General features: G+C 37.6%; 1 protein-coding gene and 1 non-coding gene across 3 annotated transcripts in view; one reads left to right on the top strand and one right to left on the bottom strand.

Moving 5' to 3' along the window:
* Positions 1-15,725, top strand: part of LOC124595036 (mitochondrial glycine transporter-like) — a 123,774-nt gene extending 108,049 nt beyond the window's left edge. Inside the window, exons 1-9 of one of the 2 annotated variants that reach the window (XM_047133597.1) lie at positions 2,484-2,752; positions 3,221-3,356; positions 3,756-3,874; positions 4,973-5,057; positions 7,103-7,279; positions 7,570-7,738; positions 10,024-10,199; positions 13,002-13,094; positions 13,950-15,725. In XM_047133597.1, the coding sequence (XP_046989553.1) occupies positions 2,664-2,752; positions 3,221-3,356; positions 3,756-3,874; positions 4,973-5,057; positions 7,103-7,279; positions 7,570-7,738; positions 10,024-10,199; positions 13,002-13,094; positions 13,950-13,976 (1,071 nt within the window). In that variant the 5' untranslated portion in view covers positions 2,484-2,663 and the 3' untranslated portion in view covers positions 13,977-15,725. Of the gene's footprint in view, positions 1-2,483; positions 2,753-3,220; positions 3,357-3,755; positions 3,875-4,972; positions 5,058-7,102; positions 7,280-7,569; positions 7,739-10,023; positions 10,200-13,001; positions 13,095-13,949 lie in introns of those variants that run through there. The other variant, XM_047133598.1, reaches the window with a different exon arrangement.
* On the bottom strand, positions 4,162-4,234 carry Trnaa-cgc. The gene has a single exon. It is a non-coding gene; the product is annotated as a tRNA-Ala (tRNA).
* Positions 15,726-24,106: the final 8,381 nt, after the last annotated feature.

Raw genomic sequence — 24,106 nt, 5'->3', positions numbered from 1 at the left:
CGGCCCAATATCGGCCTGTGTGGGTTCGTTGCTGTCTACTATCTGCTGACTTGGGGTCACTACTGTAGCTACTGAGGTCTTAGCGGATCGGAACTAAGGATGGTCGAACACACTGTTTCATAAACATTAACTGCTATATTGAATATTGATTCACATTACATAAGACTGGTATGAACACCTTGCACTGTCAGAACCCACTGACTTCATTCCTCCCCGGAGAACTTTCGCTTCTTAAGCCTATTTCACACGACGACATTGGGTTGCGCCACTCGTTGCGTGGAATGAGTTGCACGCAAATGATTTCATATTTGACTGTAGACACGGCGAAACCAGTATACACTTCAGTTTCGTCGTTTTGTGAGTTCCTAAGTCGTGTCTGAAATGAAAGTTTTGGAAGGTGCACGTCTCACGAGTTGTGATGGAGTTAAAGCTTTTTGTGTGGAATCGCTGCATAAGAAAAAAAATAAGAAACGTGTTTCGATTCGTGATTGGATGAAGAAAAGACGTAAGCGTGGTTGCTCAGCAACCTTGCTGAAATAATTTGTAATGGAAGACCCAAGAAGTTCTTTTAATTATCTTAGAATATCACCAGAGCTGTTCACGTTTCTTCTAAATAGAGTTCATTATGCGATAAGGAATAAATATACTGTAATCCATGAAGCACTGTTGCCAGAACTGAAATTACATATCACATTGCTTGCATTACAATCGAGAACACTAGGCATGCTATATGATGCGGTTTTAGTTGGAGATTACGCTTTTTCATTAACACCAATAATTATTTACATTAACAGTAATAATTATTAACATTAATAGCAGTGATTATTCTAAGCAGGCCGCATTAAGAAGAGAATGGTTTTCAAACTACTCTCTTGAAGATAGATCTGTACAGTGGCAATATTTCAAAATTCAGACATATGTGAATGGGGAGCACTGCTGTGACGTTTTAAATAGGTGAATATTGAATAAAGTACGCAGCTTCTTGATTTGTGTAGCCTTCCCTCCTGTGAACAAAATTCCTTAAAAAAAAGTTGGCCATCTCGAACTATGGGATTTTAGTCTTGTAGACGAGAGCATTTTCACAGCTAGAATTACATTTGCTTGTATTTTTCTTAATTCAGTTGTATATGTGCTCCTAATTCAATAAATTTTGCCCTGCAGCTCAGATGGTTCAAATGGCTCTGAGCACTATGCGACTTAACTTCTGAGGTTATCAGTTGCCTAGAACTTAGAACTAATTAAACCTAACTAACCTAAGGACATCACACACATCCATGCCCGAGGCAGGATTCGAACCTGCAGCTCAGATGGTTCAAATGGCTCTGAGCACTATGCGACTTAACTTCTGAGGTTATCAGTTGCCTAGAACTTAGAACTAATTAAACCTAACTAACCTAAGGACATCACACACATCCATGCCCGAGGCAGGATTCGAACCTGCGACCGTAGCGTCTAGAACCGCACGGCCACTCCGGCCGGCGCAGCTCAGATATTGTCAAACTATCTGTGTTCTGATCGCATGTGAAGGTCTTAGAAGCAGCAATAAATTGCTTATTTTTGTAATCAGCATCACTGAAATTCCACAAACATCTACGCAACGCATAGATATCCAAAATGCGAACATTATTCTCCGTTCCTCACTGCATATTTCAGTTTGTCTACACTCTACGAACACACATAACCTTAAAACTCATGAACTAGTGACGCCGAAGTTGGAACAAACTGAAACTGTTGTTTCACCGACGCATGCGCAGTGGCCTATAGTGCAGTTGCCTGCAACGAAGGTTACTAAATAATAAGGTTGGGCAGTAAGTGCTCTGCTCTGCCATTGGCTGGAATAGTGACGTCAGCGTGGAAGCAAGCGCTCACAAGCAGACGACACGGCATGCGCGTTTACGTCAAGTTTTTGGCGGAAGATTTTGTTTATACCAGAATTGAGATGTCTAAACTGCTTTTCTGCTGCAACCTAGTGTCGGCGTGTAAACTAGGCTTTAGCCTTTGCGTGGGCATCCTTGTCTGTCGCTCTATCGATTCTGTTTGGTTCGATTACCCATAACTATTAATGTTATTTTTATTGTTGTTTCTACAGATGCATAAAATCACTTGTTTTCGTACCCCAAGGGTTGCTCCTATTTGAACGACGTTAGCTCTCATGGAAACGTATTTCCATGAAATACGGTTAGGTTATAACGGTAAAATTCGCTTCTTATTTTATTGCAGAGCCTACAGGGAATGTGAAACTATAAAGAAGTGAAATATAATAACGATTTATTACTTTTAAACCAATATCGTGGCAAATACTTCTTAAAACTCACATACATTCTCTTCAAATACTTCCCGAAATTACCATATTTCTTTAGATATTGATTAATTTACGCAATTTCTGAAAAATCTTTGCATTATCGACTTTTGGAACTTTAGGGATCGAGGCGATAGTGTAATATTCTCTATGGAAGAATCAACATTCATTTGTTATATTTGTAAACAGATAACAGACGAAATTTTGGTTACGTGAAAGAAAGAGCTTTAGTCTTGTTCATGAGAAGAAAATATGGAGTATTTAGTTTCCAAACGTTTAGTCTTGTATTCAAATTACAAGGGCAGGTACTGACAGTTAGTGACAATTACGTGGTCACGTTTTAATCGCCAGAGTGGTTGCTTTCATGTCGTCGGAAGGTTATGTGATGAATCCAGTGATGCCTAGGTCAAGCGCATGTGAACCCAGTAGCATTGACTCAGCAGGTAAGACACGGTATATATAAGTAGGGTCCTGCCGTGGTGATGTTAGTTCTGTCGCTGGCTTAACCGAGTGCCGCTCGTGGAGAGTCGGGTCACAATGCCTAGATTTGGCTAGTTACTAAGGCCATAGTAGGTCTGTTTTTATTGCGGTTGTACCACTGGACTTCAATATTATACCAAGAAATCAGCAGTTTATATTATTAGAGCTATTGCCGCAACGGGCAGTGAATTAAAGAAGAATCACGCTGCACTGTGCTAAGTCTCCTTGCACAGAACTAGTTGAGCCACGAAACTGTACTTTCCTTTAAAGCTATACTTTAAAGCATCCTTCATGCAGCCAAGGCGAACTGTGGGGAAAATGACAGAATTTTTTATGCACAGAGTGAATCCTATCTACTACTCAGATTACTCTGATACGTAAAGCAAACTGTAGGCAGAGTTCTTTTTCTGTCAATAGTGTTCTGAAATCCTTGTTTTGAAGCTTGCAGTGTGCGATTGAAGAGCGCAGAGCAAGTTCGTGGCTGAATCACTCTGCAGCAGAAGATTTTGTGAATAACCTGAAAGTTGAGGACCTCGACACCGAACATCATACATCAGCGATGGATATTATTTCAAATGTAAGTGTTTATGCTGTAGGCATTGTCTTGCCATAGAACGTTTCATGTTTGTCGAAATTGAGCCTACTTATCCATCAAACATTTTATTGTAAGTGCAAAAGTGCACTTATGGTGTATTGTAAGTACTGTATGTCCATGTACTTATACTTGTTTTGTGCTCTCACGTTATTCCGCCGTAAAATTTGTTAAACGGCTACAGCAGTTATACATTAAAAATTACAGCATCCATTGTTCTAAATAACTATATTTTAACTGAATTTATTAACCACTAGTTTAGAGGTGTCATAAAGTTAGTTTGTTGCGACTAAAGGTGTGTTAGTAGAGATACTGAAATGTGCACATGTGATTGGAAGAATGTGCTGTGGAAGACTATTAATTGTAAACCAATCTTTATTACAGAATCCAGTGTTGAAGTCATTTATAGCTGGTTCTCTTTCGGGAACGTTTTCCACTGTGATGTTCCAGCCCCTGGATTTAGTCAAGACTAGACTTCAAAATACAGTGCCTGCTGCTGTTGGGTGAGTGTCGTTTTTTCCCCTCTCAGTAATTAATTTGAATTGTACCATAGATCAGGTATTGCTGGACAAAGAAATGCATTCCACTGATCATGTTACAAACTATTGCTATTTAGCTTTGTAGGTGGTGGGTAGTGTTTAACGTCCCATCGACAACGAGGTCATTAGAGACTGGCGCAAGCTCGGGTTAGGGAAGGATTGGGAAGGAAATCGGCCGTGCCCTTGCAAAGGAACCATCCCGGCATTTGTCTGAAACGATTTAGGGAAATCACGGAAAACCTAAATCAGGATGGCCGGAGACGGGATTGAACCATCGTCCTCCCGAATGCGAGTCCAGTGTGCTAACCACTGCACCATCTCGCTCGGTTTTAGCTTTGTAAACAGGGTTATACTGATGTACTATTTTTGGGCATTGCAACATTGTTACTGTGACCACATTTACAGCCCTTCTCCCAGCCAGAAATACTTTATTGACTGGAAGTCTGTAGGCCTATACTAGCTTCATTCATTGAAATTTATTTAATACAATACAGGACTATTCAGGTACTCTTCTTGAGAGTTTAATCCATCTTATGAGATGAATAGCATTCAGATGGGAAAATATATGGTGGGCACTACCACACAGTGCTAGAGTTTTAACATTTTCTTTTAATATTTGATAGAAATTGTTTCTTGTATGTATTTTAATGTTAGACCATTTTTGTTTAGGCCTTATCCAACTTGGGGCTTAAGTTCACAATTCAGTGAAAACAAAATACTTTATTTACCCATTGAGTTTGAGAGTCTGATATAACCTTGCAGTATTTCATTGCTAAGTTGCTTAGTATGCATTTTTTGAGAAATGCGATTCACTTACTCTGATGAATGTTTTCTTAATTTCCCATAGTCATTCACTTGTTGCGCAGATTTGATATTGGTTGTATCACAAACTGAACCACATCATCATTAAAACCTCTGAATTTAACATGAAAACCACTAGATTAAGCTATAAAATTTCTCCTACACAATAACTGAAAAATTTGTTCAGGTAAATGAAAAATGAGTAGTTAAAGTACTAGTATACAAAGTAGAGAGAAAATAGTAAATTTTAATGCATTTCAGGCATCGATCATCTAGTATGATAACTATTATGGTGCACATCCTTCGGAAGGAACATCTCGCAGGGCTGTGGAAGGGCATGACTCCTGTAAGTACATTGTAAAGTATTTTTTCTGTTTTTGGCCTTCATTTCATTTTCTTTATTTTCATTCTGTAATTATCATAAAAATTCCAAACACTGCTATGCTTATTGAAAAACAAGACGTTTTTTTAAATGTCATTAATGCGAACACAACAACTGTATGAAATGTGAAAGCCAGAAACATTGCTGAAAAGAATTCTCAGAGGATAAAGAAAGAATGGTGATGATGGTAAATCAGAATGTCATACACAACTATAGATTGATAAACATAAGGGTTACTTGGTAAAATAAGTTGAGGAAATCATACTGATCACACACTTTTAATTGGCCTGTCAGTGGAGGATGCTGGAAGCGAAAGCTTACAATCAGCTTGTAGCACATTGGGTGCTAAGGCAAGCCCCACCTCCTCCTCCCAGACCAGCTAACTTACAGCTTGTAAAAGAAGGAAGCATGTAATAGGTTAATGCGTGCCAGAAGTGACACGAAAGTCTATGGTGAGTTGCTTGAAGGATCAGGTACCAGGTACAGTCTCTTTGCTCATTTTGGTAAATAATATTAAGTCACTATGCACAAAATCCAGAGCAGCCCAAAGTCAGCTGACTTCCACTGATCACAGAGGGACCAAGTGAAATGTGCATGCAGTAACAACAAAGAACTACTCTTGTAAAAGATATGGTCAACTGAGTGGCATAAGAGAGAGCCAATGAAGTGAATAAAGTATCCAGAAAAAGGAAAAACAGATATGAACTTAATGTAAAAGGCAATTAGAGGAAAAGAGGCCGCGGCTCTTGGTCTTGCGGTAGCGTTCTCGCTTCCCGCGCACGGAATCCCGGGTTCGATTCTCGGCGGGGTCAGGGATTTTCTCTGCCTCGTGGTGACTGGGTGTTGTGTGTTCATCATCATCATTTCATAATCATTGACTCGCAAGTCGCCGAAGTGGCGTCAGCTGAAAAGGACTTGCAGTACAGCAGCCGAACTTCCCCGCAAGGGGCCTCCCGGCCAACAATGCCATACGATCATTTTTCAGAGGAAAAGAAAGCTGTGGTATGATTATTTCTATGTTATAACAGGGGAGCAAGATGACAGAGTACAACAACAATTAACCCACGGCAACATGTCATAATTTTCTATAACATCACATATGTTTCATGCTCTGTTACTTGAGACATACTAAAAATGTAATACATGGAACTATAACCAAAAGGTCCTGTGATATTAACAGTTTATGCTACTTACAGTGTATCTTCGAAGTTGCTGCACACTGCACTCACTGAAACCTGCCAAATACCATTTATCGGCAGGGTGCATCATTATGTGATGAAAAATCATATTGTTTATTGAATGGCATACAAAACTGAGCAGTATAAATTGTCACATATCGGGTAGACCACCTTGAGCTGCACTAGCTGCTGAAAAGACCGTAAGACATTCTTTTGGTTTACTTCACTCACTCCCAGATGGCGTAAAGGACCATGAAATTTAAAATATGACAACAGTTGCATAATGCACAAGGCATAAGAGGGTTGTACATTTGATCTTAAATATTACTGCACATAATCATAACAACTCACATTTAACACACACTGGCAAATACCAAGTTTCAAATGTGGCATTACAACAGATACATGAGAATACTAACCAAATGTCCACTGAATGGCAGTCTCTTCTCAATGAATGATCAGTGTATGGGAAGTAAATAAACCAAAGAAAATTAGTATTGACATTTTTATCTACAATCATGATTACTTACAATATAGAAGTTACTTATGGAATATGTGGATCCCATTTCAAGTTTGTATCAGTGTGCAAATCCAAACAGTTTTGAGAGTTGACAGCAGTGGATTATTCCTTCAAACTTGTTTTCAAATACTTCAACGAAAACAGACATAGTAGTACATAATTTTTTTTCTTATTGGTCAAAAAGTTATTACAAACACTTGCAGTTTTGGGCTACCTTTGATCTTACAATAAATTTCCTCATAGCACCTTGTTGTAATTTCTAAAAGTGTAATTTTCAGTGCTGTATGTGCTATGTATTTTTCGTGTTTCAGTCAATAACACGCTGTGTGCCAGGTGTTGGGCTGTACTTTTCATCACTTCACTGGCTGAAATCGCACCTTGTGCAAGGAGATCCTGGACCGATGCAGGCAGTTGCATTGGGCATGATGGCAAGAACATTGTCTGGAGTTCTTCTTATACCAATCACAGTTGTGAAAACACGTTTTGAGGTGTGTGTTACCGTAACATGTATAGTGTTTCACACTGTCAAATATGATGATAGAATGGTGACTTTAAGATGCATTTTAAATCTCTTAATACAAGGCATAAAAAAAGTATGGAAATGTTAGTACAGATATCTTTCTGTAAGTTTTGACACTATCGCATTTCCAAAGCAGTGTGACATATTTATGCGATTTCTTTTTTTTAAGTAAAGGAAGTTGTTTCGTTTAACAGTTTCTTATTGAGGTGTATTCCAATACAGTTTCACAATTTTCTGTATGTGTATCCATATTTCCAGAGTGGAGTGTACCAGTATGGAGGTGTGACAGAGGCACTGCGTGTCATATACCGGACAGAAGGTGCCCGTGGACTATGCTGTGGTCTGCTTCCAACACTTATTAGAGACGCACCATTCTCAGGGATATACTTAATGTTTTACACGCAAGCTAAGAAAACGGTGCCACAGGGTGAGTTTTGTACAGAGGATGTAGTGCATTACACTAAAAATTGAGTGACATATTAATTACATGTCTGAGGTTATTATATACAGACAGTGATGGTATTATTTGTTAAGTAGTATTATAAGTAAGCAGTGTAAGAAAAAGACACAAATCATCTTTTACATATACAATATATCCTCCCTAAGAGTCATCAACTGAATTTTCTGTTGTTTCACCAGATATTTGTAATTTCATTTTTGCAGTGTGTATCTGGAGTCAGCCCAAACAAATACGGCTTATCACATCTTTCAAGCAACATCCAGTGCCAATTTCTTTTCAGTTACAAACAAAATTATCTGTAAAGCAGAATTTTACATACCCATTTGATAAAGTAGTCCCAAATTGGTCAAGTGTAAAATTTGTTTTATTGACATGTATTAACAGGGACAGTAAAACATGAAGAGTCGCTAGTACACTTGCAGCGACTGACAGCGCTGTTGCATTGCAGTAGCAGTTGGCATGGGCCAGGTTGCTGCTGGAGTACTGCTTATTCTTCATGTTTCATATCAATAAAAATAAATATCACATTAAACTAATTTGACACCACTCTGTAGAATGAGCATCTAAAATTTCACTTTAAAAATCATACTGCTTGTAACGGGAAACAAACCGACATTTTCCGTCAACGCTAGGCGTCGCATGGAAGATGTGAAGAGCAGTGTTTGTTTAGACTGACTCTAATTACACATTTTAAATACCTGCACACTGAAAGTGTGTAAAGGACCAACAATTCAAGTAACATTCCAAGATGAACCCTGGGAGTGTGAAAATGACTTGCGTTAGTGTATTAAAGGATTACAACAGTTCTTGCTATGTTAGAATTAAACATTTGAAAAACACACAGAGAAGGAAAAAAGTAAATGCCGAAGACTCTTAACAGGATGCCGGGCATATTTTGAATTTCAGCTACTAATTTCGATTTATTTGTTTAGGTAATATTGTTCATGTTTATGAAATACTTGTACATATTTTGTACCTGTATTTCTCCAAATAATTCTGTACAAGTATTAGAATAGTTTCCTCAGAAACACTACTGCAAGTTCCTTCCCCATCTGTAGAAGGGCTACAGTGACCGACAGCAAAAAGCTCTTTGGATTTTTCCTTTGAGTTACACCTTTTCCATTCACTGTGTTGCATTCATTCATTGACTGTTGCCATTATGAATAAGCTGATAGGATATTTCGTCTTATCCTTTTTAACACTGTGTTTTCATACACTGCTCTAATAATGTCTAGTCATTGGCATTTACTTTTCTCCTTCTCTGTGTGTTTCTCAAATGTTTAATCCTGATGTAGCAGGAACTGCTGTAACCTTTTCATAAACAAAGAAAAGTCAGTTTCATTCTCCCGGGGGTCATCTCGTGATGTTTGTTGACTTGTTGCTCCTCTGCAAATTTTTAATATGTGGATTTCAGCTCTTAGAAGTGTCAGATCATTTATTTTTCCATAGTTTTTTGCACACTTTCTTACAATTCTTGAAAATATGTATATTGACTAAAGTTTCCATCCATACACTCAACATGCATCCGATGCAGTGACTAAAAGTTCATTGCTGTAAATATCACTGCCCAAATACACACATTTTGTTTACAGTTTGTTATATATTGATTTCACAAGTATTTTTACGTTGATTATCATTACCTTTCATCTAGAATGCTGAACCTGCTGCTCACTGCAGTATTGTCGTTTCTTTTACATCAGACTGATAACAATGATGCAACATCATTTGTGAATGTTAGGCTCTTATTGCCCACACTCATTTTCTTTGAGTAGCTATACTCACTTCCCCCCCTCCCTCCCCATCTTCATTTTCTCTCTCTCTCTCTCTCTCTCTCTCTCTCTCTCTCTCTCTCTCTCCCTCCCCCCCCTCTCCCTCTTCCAAAACTACTGTCAGTCATGCTCACAGGCAGCTCTGAGGTACTAGCAATAGAACTTTTCCTCCTTTTGGGTAAATAGTTGTAATTTGTTGTGTATCATCCACCTGTGTCCTTTCATTTGTTGCTCAAAAAAAATTTGTACACAAAATTGCATATAAGCGTGATAAATTTTGTGTTAGTTTGTTAAGTTGGAAGGGTAAGTACTTCTCCCAAATGTAGAATCAGATAAATAAACTCCATCACTTTTACTGTCACAGTCCTTTTCTTTTGACTATGCAAAGGAAAAAAGAAAGGATTAGGTTTGTTCAAAGTGCAAAAGCAATTACTTTTGTTTCACACCAACGCCAAAGTTTAATCTAACATCTTGTTTTTACAGAATGGCTTCAGCAGACATCAGCAGGTGGCAACAGCTTCACACATTTTGGGTGTGGGGTGATTGCTGGTGTAATGGCATCAGTGGTTACCCAACCTGCAGATGTGCTCAAGACGAAGATGCAACTCTACCCACATAAATTTTCATCTGTGCTGTCTGTTGTTATGTATGTCCAAAAGGTCAGTAAATCCACATTTCACATTTTCCTTGACAATTATTTAACACGTTGACTGCCACACACTTAGAAATGGCTGTTTCATCCCTTGGCCAGGCCAGGAACACGGTATTAGGCATGAGGCGCTGCTGTGACTGCCAGTGGTCACACAGCAGTCAATGTGTTAAAGTAAGAATTGTAATGAGTGTCTCTCGTAAGGTGCCAGGTGGGTTATCTCTGGTATTTCAGCAGGTATTTGCAGTTTAATTTTTAACATTGTGTAGCTGGAGTCAGCCCAAACAATTAATGCTCATCATGTCTCTCATGTGAGACTCGGTGTCTACAAAAACTTTGGTTTGATGTTACAAACAAAATTATATTTAAATCAGGATTTTACCTGCCCGTTTGATAGAGCATTCTCTAATTAGTCTAGCCTGATATTCATTTAGTTTGTATGTAGTAATAGGGACAATAAAACACAAAGAACAAACAGCAATCCAGCAGTGATTCAGTAGCGCTGCATGCTTGGTGGTAGCCGTAGAGTAATCTGGGACTGCTGTATGAATGGGCAAGTAAAATTCCGCTTTAAAGATAATTTTGTCTGTGACAGGAAACAAACTGATGCTTTCCCCTCTAACCTGGTTCACACATCATGTTGAGCAGTAATTGTTTGGGCTCGACTCCATCTACACAATGCAAAAATGAAATTCCAAATATCTGCTCAAATGCAAGAGAAAATGCTTCTGACAACTCTCACAAGAGGTACCCTGTATTTCAGGACTTTCCACGGAATACTTTTGTAGTGATATATTACACACTTAATGAGTGCATTACTAGGCAGTTAAATTGTCAAATGTGTGAATTAAACAATTATTCCACAGTCAGTGTTCCTTTACATAATGGGTCAGCCATGATGTGCCAAACTTCACGCATGCAGCATGTGTGGGCCAAGGTCCAGCCTGTCACTCGGCTTTGCTCAGTTGTTCTCGGAAGTGTCCAGAGCAGCGCGACATTTCATTTAGCATTGCAGCACAGCATTTTGCGGTTGGCACAATTCTCTGAGTTCGTCAGAATTCTGGTGTCAGTGCTGTTTACCCTTCGCAACTCCTTCGTAGTATGAAGGACGTTCACAGGTCTAGTGGCTGTTTGCACAAAAAGAGGCAGTCTAGCGATCATCAGAGTTCTTTAAAATGAACGGAATGACAGAAGAGAGGGATGAGAATTCTCAGTTTGTACTAGTGATGGTTACTGCTTATTTATTATGAAATGACATTATAGTACAATGCAGAAAGAATTTAAACTTTTAGATAACTATGAAAAAGTCACAAATTACAACATTCGACACACGGGATTCACTGTCCTCTACTTCAAGAAGCACTTTGTGCCAGATTTGCAGGCGTAGAGCTCTTGAAGACATTGGTGGTATGAGTAGTAAAATTTCTGAAGTTGCACCCATTATTCCATTTTCAGTTGCAATAGTTTTCAGTGGAGATGAACAAAGAATATGGAGACTTCAAATATTGCTGCAAAGTGCATTGGTGAAATCAAGGGGCACGATTTTTAGATTTAAATCCCACAATTGTTGAGTTTTTGAAGGAAAACAGAGTGCAGGAATGAAAATTAGAACAATCTGAATGGATTGCAGACTTCACATTTTGATTGGACTTGGCTACACACTGTCCACGGTAAGACACTGCCAGATAACTTCTTTCTGATTTGATGGAGATGCATTTGTAAAGAAAATTGCATTGTAGAAAATGCATTCGGATAAAGACTGTCCAGTTCCCTAACTCACTGGCATTAAAGAAAGCACAAGGTTTGAGGAATTCCTTGTGGCTTTACAAGAATTACGATAGGACACTTTCAGTCTTACATCTGCTTTTGAGACCATTTGCCATTTCAGTTGAAAACACTCCTGTGCATGTGCAGATGTAACTGGTTGACTTGCAAGATAATTCCTATGTCCAGACATCAGCACTGCTTTTATCAGGTAGATTTTCCAAATTTCCATGATGAGGTTGCAAATGTGCTAGCATATTTCGGGCAACATATTTGTGTGAAAGACCTTTTTTCAATTATGAAACTAAATAAGTTATATTATGTGGTAACTTGAGGGTGAAACTGTGAAATTATCTGTGTCTGTTCATATGCCAACAGTTTGTACCTGTTATGCCTTCAGTGCTCAAAAAATAATTAATACTGAAAACTTGTTTTCTTAGTGATCTACATTGTTGAGGACTGTGGAATATAAAACCAAGTCATATGTAGTATGACTTTACTGGCATTTAAATGTGCCATGTTCGCTGTTTTCCCCTCTTCCCCATCCTCCTGCTGAGACAGAACGGCGTGGTGTTAGGGAAAATGTGAAGTGAGGCTGAGGGCTTTGACACCTGGGCTTGACTTGTGAGCCAAAATCTTGGCCAACCTCACTTTATGTATTGATCAGATGTTTGATATAAGATTCTTGTCATGAAAAATCAATAGTAGTTACTGAAATAAACACACTAGGAGAATAGTACAACTAGAAAAGAAGATGAAAAGCAATCCTAAATAATTTTTTTTTAGCAGTTGATTGAGAGGTTCTGAGTTGAAATTTGCATGAGATGTAGGAAAATAATATACAGTACACCACACAGTGAAAGTAATAAGACAGTCTCTAGGATCTCGTAAAGCACCTCAACAGATGTGCTACAGCCTGATATTTAATTACACTGACTCTAGGAAGGAACAGACTATGGGAATTTTATTAACAATTGACAGTTGTTTGCTTTATATTTTGATGCTTCCCATTGAAGGTATTTAGAAATGCCTCATATTTTGTTTATAGACTTATGGATTTCGAGGCTACTTCAAAGGACTGGCACCTCGAATGCTCAGAAGAACATTGATGGCTGCTATGGCATGGACAGTTTATGAACAGGTATGGAAATTTACTCCACAATGCAGTCTTGTAATACACAGGGGTGGGAAAATTTGTACAACCTTTTATGAGATAACCATGCAGCATGAAGGCTGGAAAAAGCTTCTGGAATCTTGAGTGTTGGGTTTTCTTGTCCTTACATTAAATGCACAGCTGCAGTGAAGAGTCCCTCCCAAAGATAGTAACACTGTAGATCTAAACTAGTTAGTCAGTCACAGAGAAATGGTAATCAGTCACTTAAAAAAAAATCATACATAGTACTGACGGTGTTTTGATCATTATCTTCATTTAAAGATATCCCTTTTTGTCATATACACTACATCAGTGTAAAAATATCCACATTTCAATAACATATTAAAGATCTATTGATGAAGTAAATCTCAGGAAACCTGTAATATTTTAAGAATGTAATTTTGTCTGATTTTTTTTTCTCCTTTCTTTCCCCCCCACCCCCCCCCCCCCCCCCTCCCTCCCTCACTCAGTGCAGTGACACACCATGACGGCCAACTACTTTATCTATTACCATTCAGTTTTTGTGCTGGCACATAATTTTCATGCTGATCAAATGTTGTGATTCCTATTGTTACCTGGTCAGTAAATATAAACAGACATACAATCTGCTTTCATTCCGATTATAGCAACGATCCTTGGAACAAATGACAGAATTTTCGAAGGAAAAGTACCCCAAGTCACCTTGTGCTAAGACCTGTGGCTTTAAAGGGCTGTTCTGCAGAATATTAGTTTCACCTAAACAAACCAAACTGTGCACTTTCCTGTCAGAATTGTCAGTTGTGCTCTTATTGTTACTGAGTATAATTATAGATCATTTATTGTTTCTTTGTTTTTTTGTTACAGATAACTAGACAGATTGGATTGAAATGACCCCTGCTATTGCTGCATTATATGTGGTGCAATGCTGTTACCCAGTAGTATTATATTCATCAGACTGCTGAGAGCACGTTGACATCATCCCTCTTGAAATGAGATAGTGTCATTGCTTCAGGAAAGAAAAATTCTTTGCACATGCGGCAAGGAAGATGCGACTGATAGTAGTGTGAGCTGTAATGTCATGGATGTTTGTGATACTGTTCATGGGAACAAAGTTGACAATTTGCACGGTGGCTGATGGAAGTGACTGTAGAGGCATTTCACATTTACAGAAACTCCCATCACCCACCATGCCAAGTGTCAACCTGGTTTGTGAGAATAGTAGCTGAGAGCAACAGATGTCACACCCTATTTAATCCCTCTTAATGTTCATTGAATATTTACAGTCAAAGGAACCATATGAAGTCAGCTGTTGTAAGGTCATTAAATAATGAAATTAACTATGCTCAGATTACCTATATTGATATCTTCTTCCAGAAAAGTTATGCAAGTGCAGATATCTGAATTTGCAATTATTTTTCACAGATTGTGATCCTTTACTTCCAACCAATCAATGATATCTGTAGTGCAAGTATTTATTGTAGTGTGTTTCATGGGAGATTTATTTTATGTAAGACTTTACAAATATGTAAACATAATGTTTGTTGTATTTTTGATATCTGTTATGACTTTTATACTCTGTATCAAGATACAATTTTGAAAATTATTTTTAATAACTATACCATTTACTATAACTTTACTTACTTATAAATTTATAGACAAATGCATATTCTGTGTGTGACGTAGAATGTGGATTTATTAGAGCATTGTTAATCTTTTGCATTCCTGGACATGGTAAGACTTTCCAAATTACATTGAAAGTGAGCTTATAGAGATGAAGCTTTCGTGATACAAAATGTGCAATGATCAAAAATGTCATTTTTTTAAAGAAGTAATAACTATTTTCTTGGACAGGATGAACAAACATTGGTTTGTGTGCTACGTCTATCAAAATTGATGTATACTTCAACTGATACTGCGTGGGTGAATCATTAATAAAAATTCGCCTGCTTGCAGTTGAGCCACAGGGAATTTCAGTTGGGACCTATTCGACAGTTTTTTTCCTGCTTACTTACGAATGGAACAATATTTCAGAGCATTTTGTTGTGTATATTGCCTTTAAAAATATGTAAAGTACTACACACATACTGTAAATTAGTAATTCTATCCAGGGCTGCTAGGAACAAATGTAAGTAATCCCCACATCACCCAAGATTATGCCCACAAGGTGATTGCTTATATTTCGCTTTTTACTGGATCGGAATACATGAAAATAATTTCATGATGATATACAGTTAAAACTATAATTTTTATTGCCACAAATGATAATATTGCTGTGCACAATATTAATTGCTAATTGTTTGCATCAGCACGAACCAAGGCTCTGGTTGGTCTGATGCCACTGCTCCCAAGTAGTGGTTCCAATTACAGTGCATGTATACATACAGTTATTCGCATTAAAGATGAAATCACAAGTCAAAGCATTGTGAATATGTATAAAAGTATCTTATATGGTCTGCTGGTGAAACATTTTAAACTGTGAAACTTTGATTCACATTTAAAAACTGGAAAGTCATTTGGATACATATTTCACATTCCTTCCAGCCAGAGGCTTTAAGAATATTGTGTGTTTACAGTAACTGGAATAAGAAAGATGTAATTTGTTTCAGAGATAATTAAATATGTATTTGTATGCAAAACAAAGTGGATTTCTTTTTTCCTTCTACCCCTTAGTACTCTCTGGAAAAAATTGAAGCACATACTGCATGACAAAGTTTTTGTTGGTGATATCACACAATTTGGAAAAAGAAAAGGTCGAAACAGTGCTCAAAAGAATATTTGTGTGAAAAATAAACTGAAGGCCACAGAGAATAACATAAAAATTTTGACACTAAAATCAAAACTTACAGCATTTTTTTTCCTGCCTACTTAATATGTAAGTCATACTCTAACAAACTCATTTTTTCTCTTATAGCTCTTTGAACTTCTAATCCCATTTGTAGGTTAGATATGTTTTGTTTGGTGAAAGGATGGGATAAAAACACAATGTTAATGTGGTGTTATGTTCCATGTTTGATATTTGAAGACTTAATTCAAAATTTTTCTAAAAACACATTCTGAAATGTTTCTTGTATTGTCATGAAGATACATAGAACAGAGATTTGAAGATACAGTAAACAACCAAAATGGAAAATACTATGCCTAGGGTTCAAAACGCACCTCTTCTATCCTAACAATTTATAAGAATGAATGGAATCTAAGTGGGGGACACTGAAAATGTCAAAACATCCATTGGCACAGACATAAATTTCTAATAATCTGCTTTTTCAGCTATCATTAGAAACAAATGGTTTATGTTTCTTGTCACAGAAACTTGCCACTCATCATTTACAGTATGAGAATCCTACAGACCATCATCTTACATTATTAGCAAGCCAAATGCTCTGCAGAGTTTTGATTTTTGCAGTTACATCCTTTTCATTATTACTGTGTAACAGTTATGAGTATACTGACTGTTAATGAGTTGGTAAGTGTGTACTATGTCAAGGAGACTAATTTACCATTAACAGCTTTCCTACAGCACTAACAAATCTGCAAACCCAGATAACACCATGTTTTTTCTGAGGGGGAGTAGGTTGCAAAATCCGGTCGGGAGTTTGTATCTTACTTTGATATGTATATCACAGTCTAAACTAATTTTTATTACTTTCCCTAAATACAATAAAGAAGTAGATGACTGGAAGAATTAGGTCACAGATGAAGTACCAGCAAAACTGTTCAGTTATAGACTCTAATATGAGGGACAATCAGAAAGTAATGCACAATTTTTTTCCTTCCCTGGTATTGCAGATACAATGTTGAAATTTTACGATGATATAGTTTGAACTTTGTGCTAGAGGGCATTTTGTTTTCAGGTGCAGCTCTAGCGAGAGAAGCCTTGACTATGAAACAGTGTGCATGTTACTGTTGTTAACTTGCCAGGAGCAGTGAAGTGTAGTTCAATATTTGTGGGCCAAAAGGCATAAAGTGAGTGAAATTGAAAGGAACGTGCATAGCATGTATGGGGATGACTGCATGGGCCATAGTAATGTCTCCAGCTGGAATGCTTTCTTCCAAGAGGGCTGTGTGAACTTAAGTGATTCGCCACGCCCTGGCAAGATAGTAAAAGCTGCAACCCCCAAAGAATACTGAAGCCATTGAGGCAGCAACTGTGAAGCAGCAGTTCAACATTTCCTATGGTGCAGAGTACAATACTGTTCATGACGCATTGAAATTTCGTAAAGTTGGTACTCATAGGGTGCCTAAGAAACAGACAACCATAAGGACCAGTGAATGACGACATGCTTGGATCACTCATTGTGTTATGCCACAGGACATGACCTTCTGAATAGAATCAGCACTGGTGATGGGTCGTAGGCATAGCAATACAAGCCCAACACAGGGTCACTGCAAATGCTGCAGTCTACATTAAATTTTCAGTTCAGTTGCATTGTGCCCTTCCTGACAAACTTCACAACATTAATGCTGACGATGTCAAACTTCATGACAATACTCTGTCCTATGTTGCTGTTCTCGTTAGTGAGAAAATTGCCAAATTTTGGTGGGAGGTGCTCCAGCATCCACCACACAGTCCAGATTGTTCACTGTCGGACTTTCATCTGTTTGGTCCCATGAAGAAACTCCTGGCCAGCAATGCTTTGGACAGGTGCAGAAGTGAAATCAGCAGTCCACGGATTTCTTTACTCCGACCAAATGTGCTTTGAAATGTGAATTTGGTATATTGAAACTGGTACCATGATGGGAGAAATGTGTTGAGAACATTGGTAGCTATGCAGAGAAGTAGGTAAAAGATGTAAGTTCACTTTGTTCATCTCATGTTACCTTTCTGGTAGTAAAATTATCGCATTTTTATTTTTTTCAGAATAATTTTTTTTATATATTGCTCCTAATTACACTAAAAAATAGAAGGGAGTAAAATCATGCAGTCAAGGCCAGTAGTTTTATCTGAAGGAGGTGGTGGTGGTGGTGGTGGTGGTGGTGGTGGTGAATGACTCATAATCAAAATGCACAATAAAGTTTCTCAACTGGTTTATCAATCTCTGGTCAAACAGGACATTTACAAATGAAGTTTCATGTAGAGAGAGATTAAAAATATACGTTTCTGGGACCTCATAAGATTCAATTTGGGCCTGTTACTTGTCTTGGCTATCAGTGAAAACATTACTTTTTTTTTTTTTGTTTTGACGACCTCTGGTATGTTGTGTATGTGCCACAACTAAGGATGGATGAAGTGCAAAAATCTTATGGCATATTTCATTCTTCCACTAACCTCCTGCCCCCTGAAGTGATGTGTGCATCAAAGGCAAGTTGTCCACCTCGTGACACCACTGGTTCGCTGTGGGACCAGCAACAGGTGGTACAAGCAATTGGTGCCACATTTGAAACTGTCATTCCTGCCTCCATACAAGCATCTAGTATATGCCTTTGCTTTTGCTTGATATCCAAAGCCTGCTATGTTTTTTACCCCTGGTATCTGTGAACAAGAGTCTTGGCTCACGAGTTAAGATATTAGGATTCTGTTATAAACGAGGCGGCCAGGATTGAACAGTAACAATTATAACAGAGACGAGGGGCACACACTTAGTAGAACATGGGGGTGGGCTCTGGATATTGGCTGAAAGCAAACACCGATACTTGACGCTTGTAAGGAGGTGGGAGCTGTATTTTCAAACTTGTAGCTGGTTTCTTGCACCACCTGACGTTATTGGTTCCGAGTCAAGACTAGAACTGTTGCAAGCTATGCAACTCACCTTTCATGAATGTTTCAATCTGGCCTTCTTCGGATGGTTCCAGATGCTACTATGGTGCCTATATACATGGAACACCATGCCAGCCACAGCAGTCATTGGTGTTTTAGTCCAAATAATGATGACAGAGATAGTCCTCAAAAGCTCAAGTGTCTTATTTAAAACAATAGTTTGGAAATCAAGAAGAGTTTATTTAGGCATGCCGCAATGAAAGACTGAGGGCACACACACAAAAGAGTTATCTGATTAGGTACTGACAGCACTGGCTCAGGCATTCTCAGACTTTACATGATACTGCACACTGAATTCTTAGTTTTCAGATGCAAAATTAGATCCATTCGTGTCTGTCTATCATGCTGAATATTCAGAGCCTCTCTCGAGACTCACACCATTTTTACATTAACATGCCTGTGCCTTTATATTCAATAATAATAATAATAATAAAAACCGTGGGAGATCCAGGAAAAGAGTAGGCCTCCGGTATATTCTGCTAGTCGTTAAAGGCGATGAAAAGAACAAACCACTAATAGGGCTAACCCCCCTTTTAGTGCGATTAGTTGGTTCAGGACAGAACTAATGAAGCCTCGGACAAGCACTGTCATGGTCGGGGACTATGCTTGAACCCTATGCCCGTCCACAATGGTAATGACACTGCTAGCCACACGGAAAATGATTTAAATCCAAATAGAGTTGTTTTGCAGGATATGCTTCCTGCAACCACTCTAGAAGGAAAACAAAGACAGAGAATGATATGGTCAGATGAAGTTAACCGACACCTCATGTTCTGTTATTACCAAGCAACAAACTTAGGAACCAACACAACTGGGTTCAGATCACAAGTATACACAACATTTATTACTAGATACCCAGAATTGAAATTTTTAACAGAACGACTACCTGATCAGATCCATGTAATAATCAGAAATAACAGGATACCCCAGTCAGAATTAGAAAACATCAAACAACAAGTACAACAAATACTGGAACAAAATAATGTGCAATCAGAAGAAGAAAATACGGTAATGGACTCAAACATCCCAGAGCAAACAAAGAACAACACGCATCAATTAAACAATCAGAGGAAAACGAAATCTTAAGACAGCAACCAGAACAAGCACAAATAGAACACGAAGTGACACACATGTTAGATATAGAAGAAAAATTTCAGCTGACATACATAGAATACAAAGACACAAATACAGACATTAGATCATTCTTGCATAGACCGCTAAATAACCTACAAGTCGAAACAACAATAAAAACTATCAACACAATCATACACAACAAAATAAATGAAAACACAACTATGGAAGAGTTACAACTACTGGTTTATATAGGAGCACTCACTACACTAAATATACACACTAGGCAGAGATCAGAACCAACCAACACACAGAAGAAACCCACAAAACCAGCATGGCAACACAGGCTACAGATCAGAATACAAAAAATTGAGAAAAGACATCGGACAGCTAACACAATTTATAAGAAATGAAATATCAGACAAAAAACGAAAAAGGTTAGGTAAAATCTCACAACAAGAAGCAACAGAGCAATTAGATTAAAAGAAGCAGAAATTACAAGCATTGGCCAAATGACTTAGAAGATACAAAAAAATTGAAAATAGAAGGAAACAAAACCAAACATTCAACAAAAACCAAAAGAAGTTTTACCAGACAACAGATAACACACACATTAAAATGGACAATCCACCAAACATAGCAGACATGAAACACTTCTGGAGCAACATATGGTCAAACCCGGTACAACATAACAGACATGCACGGTGGATACAAGCAAACAGACACATACAAGATGATACCACAAATGCCTGAAGTGATAATTTTGCAACATTAAGTCACCCGAGCAATTAATTCTACGCACAATTGGAAAGCCCCTGGAAAAGATAAAATAGCAAATTTCTGGCTAAAGTAGTTCACCTCAACACATTCACATCTAACTAAATTATTTAACAGTTACATTGCAGACCCACACACAGTCCCTGATACACTTACACAAGGAATAACTTATCTGAATCCTAAAGATCAAGCAGACACAGCAAAATATCGCCCCATAACATGCCAACCAACAATATACAAAATATTAACTTCAGTCATTACACAGAAATTAACGACACATACAACACAGAAGAAAATTATAAATGAAGAACAAAAAGGCTGTTGCAAAGGAGCACGAGGATGTAAAGAGCAACTGATAATAGATGCAGAGGTGTCATATCAAGCTAAAACTAAACAAGGTCACTACACTACGCATACATTGATTACCAAAAAGCTTTTGATAGTGAACCCCACCCATGGTTACTACAAATATTGGAAATATAAAACGTAGATCCTAAATTGATACAGTTCCTAAACATAGTAACGAAAAATTGGAAAACCACACCTAATATCCGAACAAATTCAAATAATATCACATCACAGCCAATTCAGATTAAGCGTGGAATATACCAAGGAGACTCATTAAGTCCTTTCTGGTTCTGCCTTGCTCTGAACCCACTATCCAACATGCTAAATAATACAAATTATGGATATAATATTACTGGAACATACCAACACAACATCACACATTTGCTATACATGGATGATCTAAAACTACTGGCAGCAACAAATCTACCAATTACTAAAGATAACAGAAGTAATCAGCAATGATATAAATATGGCTTTTGGAACAGACACATTTAAGAAAAATAGCATAGTCAAGGGAAAACACACTAAACAAGAAGATTACATATTGGATAACCACAGCGACTGCATAGAAGCGATGGAAAAAACTGATGCCTATAAATATCTAGGATACAGACAAAAAATAGGAATAGATAATACAAATATTAAAGAAGAACTAAAAGAAAAATATAGACAAAGACTAACAAAAATACTGAAAACAGAATTGACAGCAAGAAACAAGACAAAAGCTATACTTACGCTATACCAATATTGACCTACTCATTTGGAGTAGTGAAATGGAGTAACACAGACCTAGAAGCACTCACTACACTTACACAATCACAATGCCACAAATATAGAATACATCACATACTCAGCGGCAGAAAGATTCACATTAAGCAGAAAGGAAGGATGAAGGGGATTTATCGACATAAAAACCTACATTATGGACAGGTAGACAATTTAAGAAAATTCGAACGAGCAGAAACTAGCAAAATACACAAAACAATCACTCATATAAAAACATCGGCTACACCATTGCAATTTCATAACCACTTCTTCAACCTTTAGATCACATAACATCAACAGATACGAAGAAAGTAAATTGGAAAAAGAAAACACTACATGGCAAGCACCCGTATCATCTAACACAGCCACACATCGATCAAGACGCATCCAACACATGGCTAAGAAAAGGCAATATATACAGTGAGACAGAATGATTCACGATTGGAATACAGGATACAAAAATAACCACCAGATATTACAAGAAGCATATTATTAACAATCCCAATACCACAACAGATAAATGAAGACTTTGCAAACAACAAATAGAGCCAGTAGATCACTTCACAAGAGGATGTACAATACTAGCAAATACAGAATACACCAGACGACATGACAATGTAGCAAAAATAATACATCAACAACTCGCCATACAACATAAACTAATAAAACAACACATTCCCACATACAAGTATGCACCACAAAATGTACTGGAGAATGATGAATACAAATTATACTGGAACAGAACCATTATAATAGATAAAACAACACCACATAACAAACCTGACGTCATACTCACCAATAAAAAGAAGAAATTAACACAACTAATCGAAATATCCATACCCAATACAACAAATACGCAGAAGAAAACAGGAGAAAAAATTGAAAAATACATCCAACTGGCTGAGGAAGTCAAGGACATGTGGCATCAGGATAAAGTTGACATTATACCAATTATACTATCAACTACAGGAGTCATACTACACAATATCCACCAGTACATCAACGCAATACAGCTACATCCAAACGTATATATACAACTACATAAATCTGTAATTATTGATACATGTTCAATTACCCGAAAGTTCCTAAATGCAATGTAACCTATACCGTACAGTTAAAAGGAAGTCACGCTTGATCAAGATCCACATAACTTTCCATTTTTAACCAGACATAACGTCTGAGAAAGGAAAGAAATAATAATAAAATGATAATAAGTCATTTTTCATATGAACTGAGAAATTGATAACACAGGGAACAAACTATTTTTACCAGCTGTTACATCACTTCCAAGATAAGAAATGGCAATTTGTACTTGGATACAATCATCTTTAACAAACTAACATGCAGGCAAATAATGCAGACAGCTGAAAAATACCAAAAATAAAATAGTGGGAACCTGCTCCTTTGGGTGTGCTAACACAGACCACCACTCTTGGCCAATGCCTAGACCATCAGCCTTTCAACAATCAACACACTTTGTTCATGGCAAACTACACACACCAAGGTCAACATAATGTCTTCAAAGAGTAGCACATTATGTTACAGTGCATGTTACTTTCCTGTTTGAGCTGAGAAGGCATCTGTGCTGCATCACTTTGTGCATAATGAAGGGCACAATGTGAGTACTTTTACTGCCGGTATTACTCAGTACCATATGGATTTCACATGACATTTAGCAGAGTTGGACTGTCTTCATACTGAGTTGTATAGAAGATTCTAATAATATAGATTTGATGTGGTTCAACAGCATTTGTATTTCTATACTGTGAATACAAGATAGACCACAAGAAAAGTTTTCCAGGTACGGTATGTGACTTTCTTGAAACTGGCAAAATTTGGCACTGGAACTTTTGAAGAGACAAGCATTAACCTCAGGCATGAATACTAAAGGTATGACCAACTTCTGTTAAAACACCAACAGGAGCCAGCATAATTCCCAAGTGGGCCCTGTTGCATTCTTCACTGACATGATATGCTGTTCTGTTTAAGCATACCCAATGCTGAGACAGTCATGACAAACATATTGCAAAGGCAGTTCAAAGGTCAAGGGCAGCTATTATAACAAGATACTTTTTGATTAAAATTTGCAGTGATTTTTACACACTAACTATTCTTCCCTTCTGTTATGAAATGATAGAATGAATACTTGGCTAAGATGTTCACCAACGTAGGAAAACAGAGTGCTACTTACTGTAAAGGTAAATGGCAAAGTTTCAGACAGGCACTATTAAAAGGCACACATAAGCTTTCGGCCTCTGCTTTCATTGGAAAAAGAGAAACACACATTTATTTATACAAGCAAGCA

This window comes from Schistocerca americana, chromosome 2 (genome assembly GCF_021461395.2).
Source record: "Schistocerca americana isolate TAMUIC-IGC-003095 chromosome 2, iqSchAmer2.1, whole genome shotgun sequence".
NCBI classification, from domain to species: Eukaryota; Metazoa; Arthropoda; class Insecta; order Orthoptera; family Acrididae; genus Schistocerca; species Schistocerca americana.
This window is presented reverse-complemented; position numbering and strand designations above follow the sequence as displayed.